Here is a 9280-nt window from a genome sequence, read left to right as displayed (position 1 = left end):
ATCAATAATTGCAATATTAATCTTCAAACATGTCAAATGGACAGATGAATAGTCATGGATGTGAGCTGATTAAAATGATATACAATGTTATCCTAATAGCTGTTTTCATTATGAGGACTATAAACTTGCCCGTAGCCTACATTCCATTACAATGTGAAATTGTCCAATTAAGACCCAATTTAGTTGTTTGGTGGCCATATTGGAAAAAGTCTTCTGTGGGGTTAATGCGTGAATTCTGTTATGGCCCTGTATCTACAAATCTTTTTTAAACCCTGTTCTAGCTGTGTGTGTGCAAATTGGTGCCTCTATCACCAAAGTTACAATCCAAAAACATAGCTGCCCCATTACATGGAATTCTAAGGCCAAGCTTCCAACATTCTAATGTCAAGGCACAAAATTTGTGGCTGGTGCTTTCAAAGTTGGTTATATTAAATATCATTTGAAAGCTAATTTAATGACCTTTTAGAACCACTTGTCAAACAAAGTTTAAAATGTATCAGGGTGTCAGTTTTAAAGCAATTAACATAGATTATTCTGATATGTAGCCTACCCTAGAGGTCAAAGTTCTGTTGACCTGAACATTCTGAAAATGTGTCTAATGGATAGCTGTGAATCTAAGCTTTCCAATGGTATATGATTAACGGTATAAGTAAGCAATATCTTGTTGTATACTGACATTGTTTGTCATATAACATTTTATGGATGGAGGGATGAAAGAGTTATACACAGAAAGTTACTATTGCTGCACTGCTATCACACATTTTCCAACTCTAGGGAAAAAAACATTTAAATAAGTTACCATGAGACATCGTCTACCCGAGTGAGCCCGACCGACCCCACTGGCTCATGAACTATGGTCATGTTAACTTCTGTAGCACAGCTAGAACAATCAGCCAGATGTTTCACAGGATGTATAAATCTGAAGCATCCTCTTGGAGTTTCTACTCACTACCAAATATGGTGATGAGAGGAAGCCCAACATTTGCACTCAATACATTTTCCTGTTCCCAAAACTAGAATCTATTAGGAACAGGACAGAGTGGACAAAGTTTTGTAGACTTTACCCCTTGCCAAAGATTTTTTTTTTAAATGCGTTGTTTAAAAGGAGTACAAGGGCGACTTGAGTTATTGCACGCACTTCACAGAGTAGGCGTTCCCTAACGGAAATGTGCAAATGTAATTAGAACTCGCCAATAGGATCGTGCATGGCTCTGCCATCTCTTTGATTGTTCTATGGCTATGATTAATTTGCTCCTTTTGGAAGCTACAGGCTGTGGTCTATCTTGGATTAGTTTAAAAAATCTTTGTCTGCGGAGAGGACGTGCAGCGATCAAGCGGCTTCGAGGGCTACATGCGCCTGGTGGAATCCTCAATGGCGGCATCACACTTGCACAGAAATAAACATGTATTCTTTTTTAAATACATTGCAGAGGCCAATTACCCCCAAAATACTTATAAATATCTGTATTGTATCATCCCTAACGAAAACGACAAATTGAAAGCGTAAACTATGCAGAAAGTTATTTCAATTAATGAAAGTCCTTGCCTCCGCCCCTCTAGTGCTACAACACATCCAGCACGTTCCGTATTTATATGCAGGTGCCTCTCATTCTCTGCTTCTTTACACTTTGCTGCAGAACAGAACTCTTCTTGTGAAATTGCGTTTCTTAAGAATATATTGTAGTCGTTTCTGCTGAGCGAGAAGGGCTGAATTATTGAAACATATGTATCAGTGAGCCTAACGTACTGACACTATCGTGATAGTTTCAGTAGCATAACTTTAGAAGCTTAGTTAAATTCTTCATAAATCGCGAAAATGCCTCTTCTGCAACACGCATTGGACACAGACTTGGAGCGATTAGCCCTGGACCTGATTGTCCCGTCCCTACTTGACCAAGGATTCTTTTACGTAGATAACTTTCTAGGAGAATTGGTTGGAGACTTTGTTTTGGACCAAGTGAAAGAGCTGCACAGCTCGGGAGTTCTGCAGGACGGACAGCTGGCTGGTCCTGACCGGAGTTGTGGGATTTCCAAAAGGAACATTCGGGGTGACAAGATAGCCTGGGTCAGTGGAGTTGAAAGGGGGTGCGAGGCTATTAACATCCTCCTTACATTAATCGATAAGTTGGTTTCTCATTGCATCGGCCGACTTGGGAAAAGTATTATTCGAGAAAGATCAAAGGTAAGTTGTGCGACAACTGTGCATAAATTGCGTGTATTTCCTTGGTTTGAGGTGGAAAAAAATTGTGATCACTTTGTCCTTTTATTCTATTTGATTATTTTAATATAGTGTCTAGAGCTATGAATGTTGAACGATATTTAAGGGATAATCAACGAGGGGCTATGCATTAAATGGAAAATAATGCACACTGGAAGGTGTGTCCCACGACGAGTAGCGGAGTGGCACTAACCTTCGACCGAGTTGCTTTGTTTAACAGAGAACGCATGGAGCACCGAGACTATCTCACTTATACCACGGCTATGATTGAACACAATTGCTGCTAGAAATGTGTTTAACACCAACTGAAATAACTTGTTAACAAGTTTACTAGACGGCTACAGTAACGTTAGTTGCCTTGGACTTAACCATTGACCAGACTTGCTAGCTAAGAAACCATCCTCGGCTTGTTGTTGTTATGAAAATCGAATTCAACAACCCCGATAATGTTTTCAAGTTGACCTTTGCTTTCAAAAGCAGCTCAAACATAGAACATGTAAGAATTAACTTCATAACCATTGAATATTACCATGCATTATAGGGAAATAATGCACGCTCTAGAATGCCCTTCCAGCCAATCAGAAACTTGTATTGAACAAAGCCATGGTACAATTAAGCATTAAGGCACAAGAGGCAGTGCAATCGCAGGTAAATGGCGGTGTGTGGCCCGAGGCGATGGGCCAGTCAACCCATTTACCTGTGACTGTATTCATGATACAGCACTACCTTGTCTTGCTGCTTTTATAAAACTGTTACCTACATCCTAAAATAACAATTAATTATATATTTTCATTAACGTTATTTTGATTCATAAAACTTTTATTTTGAGTCATTACATTTTTATTTTTATTCATTTAAAACGAATGCTTCCACCAGAAGATATAGTCTGCACAGAAATCTGGTAAATGATTTTGGTCATGTTGCTATGCAAAATGACTGTTCATCAGGTCTAAATAAAATGGTTGCCATGCAGGCTGGATAAGTCAAAGACAGTACAGTTTGAAGATAGGCAAAAACTGCTTCTCCAATAGAAATCCCCGATCAGGCGATGTCATAGCGACTTGGCTAGCTAAACTCATGCATAGAAACTCATAATCGAGCCTAACGATTGTATTGCACCGAACTGCGCATGTGCAGTCCATTAAATCAAAGGCACTCCTTCTATATATATATATATATATATATATATATAGTTGTTTTTGACAAAAATGAATGTTTCATGTTTCAATGTTTGATGTGTCTGAGTTAGCTGAAGTTGGCTGGCTAGCAAGTGGCAAGAACATTTGAGTTTCTAAACTCAGAGGCACAACATCGCAAGACGTCCAGGAACGCTTGCAAAACAGGCCAGGCCGGGGTTTGAGAAGTAAATGAGAGAAGTGAGACATTCTTCCTTAGTTATTAATTCTTTACATCTAAAGGTAAAACCTAGATTTAAGCCAATGTCCTAAGTAGTTGAACATCTTATTACTCCAAACTTGTGAAAGTGACAAACTGACACGTTTTAATTTTCGTACAAAAATAACTATATCGATGGAGGGCCTTTGATTTTTACGGCCTGTGCAGTTCGGCATGAGACGATCGTTAGACCCGATGAAGTGTTTCTACTACGCATGAGCTTAGCTGACATCCCCTACAAGTGTGATCGGGGATTTCTATCGGAGAAGCAGTTTTAGCCCATCTTCATACTGTACTGTCTTTGATTTAAATGTTGTCAGTGAACTTTGGATAACCACCATTTGGTGTATTTATTACTCCCCTTTTTATCCTCATGCATTTAGAATAATTGTGTGTCTCTAAGACAGGGTTCCCAAAAAATGTGGGTCAAGACCCCATTTTGATATCTGAAAATTCTTGCAACCCCACCCATGTAAAAGGAGTTATGTAATTAACAGCACATGTTTACTTTTTTATTTGGGGCTATGGCAGTGAATTGAAAAACAGTCTAACAGTATTTCTGATTGTCTTCTCAACTCACAATCACATACTTTTAATGTGGGGGCAGTCAATTGCAAATGAGTCTGACATAATGTATCTCATCTCACCACCACTAATTAGATGGGTGTGCTTGATGCAAGTCGAGTCGAAGCTTCTCAGTTAGGGGGCGTGGTCGACGGTGCGCACCTCATCTCTGCTGTCACATCCAACCTGGATCGATATTTGGTTTTAATGTAGACGAGCGCACTGAATCCAGGTTCACACAGATAAGAGCTGGCGAAGGGTTTCCTACCATAAGTTTTATGGTGCTTTCAAGACAACTGGGAACTTGGAAAAATAAGATATCAAATCATGACATCAGTGATTTCTAGGTCGGGAAATCAGAGCTCCAGAAAGAGGCCTGAGTTCCCAAGTTGGAATTCCGAGTTAGATGATGGTTCAAACCCACCTTTCCCAGTCAGAGTTCGTTTCTTTATGAGCTCCCAGTTGTATTGAAGTCGGAAGTCGGAGATTTCAGAGTTCCCATGTCAGAGTTCCCAGCTGTTTTGAATGCAGACATTAATGCTCAGAGGGAGACTGCAGGGTATTCTCTTTTAGTCCCTTTGGCCTACCCACCGTCCCCATGACAGATAGAGCCCATCTGTGCAAAAGCCCACCGTTCGATCCCATATGGAATCAGTTTTTTGACAATATAGCCACGCAACACACTGAACATCCCATATGCCGTTTCATTCTTGGGAATCGTGAGAAATAACAATATGTCCTTGTGAATAGCATCTCCTGACATGTATAGCGAACAAAAGTCAATGCATGGCAATCTCGGTCCTCACAGCTAACGTCCGTTTGGAGAGCATAAGCTGGGGAGTTTCTGAGTTGTTCAGTCAGTTTCCTCTTGATTGCTAGCAATATCATGCATTATTTGTTTAACAGTGTTATCTGACGAAGATATTAATGTGACTTTCTGTGCCTCTGATTCCCCACACATTGTTTTCACCATGTCAATTGCAGCCGGTAATATCAGTCTCTGCAATAGTGTCTGGTTTCATAGCGTAGCGGGCCTAGCCTTTCAGACAGACACAGACAGAGAGAGGAATGTTACCTCTAATTTTTAAGTTCACACATGACCCCACATATAATACAAGAGAATTATACAAGATAGGACAGACTGACCCTAGCCCCCCACCAGCACACAGACTATTGCAGCATAGATGCTGGGGACTGAGACGGGGGGGGGGACACTTTACATCCCACCACCGCCCTTCTGTCGTTCACACATGCCTGGATCCTGCTCCCAACCTTATGTAGACAACCCATTGATTAGATGGACTGATTATAAAAAGTAACTACAAAAGCTAGCTGTTTACCTTGATTTGAAATTTAATAAGAGCAAATAAAAATCTGATTTTATCTCTAAAAGGATTTAGAGCTCTAAGTCAATGGATGTATAGAGTGCGAGAGAGGGAGGGGAAGAGCGGGGGGGAGAGGTAGATAGACCTAGCTGTACTACATGTGGAGTCTGCTGGCTCACGCTCCACACGTAGCTCTGTCATTAAACCTTCAACATCCTGGCAGCCTGCCAGCCTTGCTCTGTGTGTGGACTTCCCCTTCCTCGCTGTCTTCCTTTCTCTCTTGTTTCACGTGTTTTCACTGTTCTTTGACAACACTGTGCGTACATGCATACGTTCCCCCACTGTAGACAGTAAACACTGGGTGAGTCATAATACTCCTTTCCTCAGCACGTGCTGAGATATGATGCTGTGCAAATAAACTAAAGGATCACTTGACCAGATAAGGCCCTTGTGATGTTGCTTCTGAAGAGTGATTTTATTGCAGATTTATTATGTAGGTGTATGCTTGCATCAATCTTCAGTAATCAGAGAGAGAAAAGTTTGATTTATATGATGCATGTCTAAAGGTTGCTGTTAAATTGTAAACGTAATTTTCCCTGAAATAAGACCACAGATTTGTCCATTTGCATTGTATCCTAGCAACTGGAAAGGAAATGCATAGTTTTTTTTAGCCACTGCTGTGCTTGTCACACTACCTTCAGGGAAGTCACTTGTTAGGCAACGCAGTGGCTGAATTCAATGTGCAAACCTTCTATCTGATCCAATGTGCCCGCTCTTGGCCCCTTGACCACAAGCGTCTTCATTAGCATTGCTTTGAGGGCTTTTCTTGGCTTTCTTATCACAAGATAAATTCCGAGTTTGGTTAATTGTGTTTCCTTGGACTGCTAACTGAATGCACGTAGGCCAGTCCTTCTGAAACCACAACGCATCCTCTCCATGCAATACTTACAGGACATTTTTGCAACCAAGGTATTTACCCATAAATCTGTTCTTGTTCTATTTTTGTCTCTGAAATGCAGAAACTATTTCTGAATATTCCAAGGACACTGGAAAAATACACAAATACTTTCCCACAGGAAGGCTTCTGTAATAGTGTACACTACAGTCTGTGGTTTGTTACATATTATCAAATGATTATTAGCGAGTATACTAAATATAATGTGGAATGGACTGAGAATTGATGTTTTGTGTTTGTCTATTTCAGGCGATGGTGGCGTGCTATCCAGGAAATGGGACGGGATATGTGAAACATGTGGACAATCCCAACGCTGACGGCCGCTGTGTCACCTGTATCTACTACCTGAACAAGAACTGGAACGCAGAGGTGGAGTGGTAGATTCATTACATATGCATTCCATAATCATTCAATTAACTACACATTATTATTATGATTATTTTTACATATTTATTGAATATATATTACACGTATACATTCTTATTACATGTATTTGTCACCTATTACAAAATAATTTAGGTGCAATCAACACCAATCCTTTTTAACTTACGCCTACATTTCCAAGAAAGTCACTCTCTTGTATTTTCCGATTGTTTAGTTCCCGCTATAACATAATGAACGATTGTCATTATATTTAAGCATGGTTTATTTTCAAACTATGAAAATGTGAGATATTGCCATAAAAATCGCACGCTTGTTGGAAACCCCCCTTTGGCTTCTGATCTTTGTCAAATGCATACCAAGCCTCTTAAAACTTAACTTCTTACTCTGTAAAGCTGAAGTCAACAATATGTATTTGTTATGTTGCAGGAGCATGGAGGAATTCTTAGGATTTTTCCTGAGGGCAAATCCTATGTTGCAGATGTTGAGCCCCTGTTTGACAGACTGTTGTTCTTCTGGTCAGATAGAAGGAATCCACATGAGGTGCAGCCTTCATATGCAACAAGGTCTGTTTGATGCATCACACTGTTGTTATTATTATGGTTATATTACAGGTTTTCATAAAATGATAAAGATGCAATGTAATTCTGTATTAATCATTTTGAATTTTGCTATGTTCCAGATATGCTATAACAGTGTGGTATTTTGATTCAGAAGAAAGAGCAGAGGCAAAGAGACGGTTCAGAGACTTAACAGGTACATTTCTCCACTGGATCAATTAACTACGTTACATCTATGTGTAAACAAAAACCTCCTCTAACGCTTTACATTAACTTGCTCTTATTTCTGTGCAGTAATAAATTGCAGTTATGTAGTACTGACATTAGGTTACAACCTGTATCCTAATCATTAATGACATTCATCTGTCTGTTTCAGCCTCCACTCAGGACCAGGACAGAAGGACCCTGTGAACTGTGACCTTTAGAGACTCCATCTTGTATAGACACAATAGAACAATGAATCCCAAATCCTTTGTGCTGACTGAGAGTTTTCACACTTTGATCTAATCACTGTTTGGATTTTGGTATCTCTTCTAAAAGCTACAAAGATGTGTGCTTGATGGCTTTGTACATTATTTTTCTATTAAATTATTTGCTGCTCTTTCAATAACCAGGGTACTCATTACTGTTTTTAAACCCAAGTGTCCTGGATCAAACCAAATAACACTGTACCACTTCTGGAAATGTCTTCATCCTCCTGAGACCCAGCAATTCATTTTTGTCCACTCTAATGGATAATAGTTGTTGAGCTGTGTCTCTAAGGCCGTACATGCCACTGTGTTAAGTCCTGTTGTAACTTTGCGAGGACATTCTGGGCTTTTCAATGATATCACATGTTTGGGGGTGGGACTTTTAACTTTTTCTGTTTGGATTTTCAAAATGTTTTTCACCTACTGTAGAGGCTTTAGACAACGCCCAACATTCTAAAATAGGCCACTTCTATAGACGCGTTTACAGGAACGGTTCCAATGCATTTTCCCCCTAGATTAGTTTTTGTTGTTGCAAATAAAATAAAATCTATTACTCAAGTTATTATACAATTTGGCTCAGCTGTAATTAAAATGTGTGCATATAAAGATTAATTGAGCTGTCAATGTCATGTTGAAGCACAAAATCTAAATGGGCACCTGTAGTGGCTCAAAGACATTGTCACATCGTATATCTTGTTGTAAGTTGATAATAACATCTGGAGTACTCAAGTGTGCATCTCAAATGGTGACCTACTTCCTATGTGGTACACTACTTTTGACCACAGGCCCTTTTGACAGAGGGTTTTAGATCATCCAAATCCTTACCAATTTATTACATGTCAACAATCGTTATAAACTAGTTGAGAGTAGTTATGAGTGACTCCCAACACTTCTGTCATTATTGATCGCTCTGAGCAGATGGCTTTGACAATAACTGCAGGTTGTTTGAGAAGCTTCTGTATACACCTTGTGAGAAAAAATTCAATCATTGATGCAACTTTCAACGCTTCACAGATATACAGCACTGTATTGTTGGCTGTAAACGATTTTAGTGCTTAAAATCGGCTTGTATGCTGGTGGATATAGCCTACAGTATGGTGATTTAAGAGTGGTTTTGTAAAATGTTTGTTTCAAACAAAATAAAATATTTTTTCACCTGAATATTGTCACTGATTGTTCTATATTTGTATCTTAAGGTTACACTCCTAAAAAAAAAAAGGTGCTTTCAAGTCAAATTTTATTAGTCACATGCACTGAATACAACAGGTTTAGACCGTACAGTGAAACGCTTACTTACGAGCCCCTAACTGACAGTGCAGTTTCAAAAACTACAGATAAGAATCCGAGATAAAAGTAACATGTAATTAAAGAGCAGCAGTAAAAAATAACAATATATACAGGGGGTGCCGGTT

At 39.4% G+C, this 9280-nt stretch overlaps 1 protein-coding gene across 1 annotated transcript; it reads left to right on the top strand.

Annotated features, from left to right (window-relative positions):
• The first annotated feature begins 1387 nt into the window (after positions 1 to 1387).
• On the top strand, positions 1388 to 9029 carry LOC129812012 (prolyl hydroxylase EGLN3-like). The gene is made up of 5 exons (XM_055863890.1): positions 1388 to 2182; positions 6707 to 6826; positions 7268 to 7404; positions 7521 to 7594; positions 7775 to 9029. Exons 1-5 carry the CDS (start codon positions 1817 to 1819, stop codon positions 7807 to 7809), a joined length of 732 nt encoding a protein of 243 aa, XP_055719865.1. The 5' UTR covers positions 1388 to 1816; the 3' UTR covers positions 7810 to 9029.
• The last annotated feature ends 251 nt before the right edge of the window (positions 9030 to 9280 follow it).

This window comes from Salvelinus fontinalis, chromosome 15, assembly GCF_029448725.1.
Source record: "Salvelinus fontinalis isolate EN_2023a chromosome 15, ASM2944872v1, whole genome shotgun sequence".
In the NCBI taxonomy this organism is placed as follows: domain Eukaryota; kingdom Metazoa; phylum Chordata; class Actinopteri; order Salmoniformes; family Salmonidae; genus Salvelinus; species Salvelinus fontinalis.
Note: the sequence above shows the minus strand (reverse complement) of the source record. Positions and strands in the feature narration are given on the sequence as shown.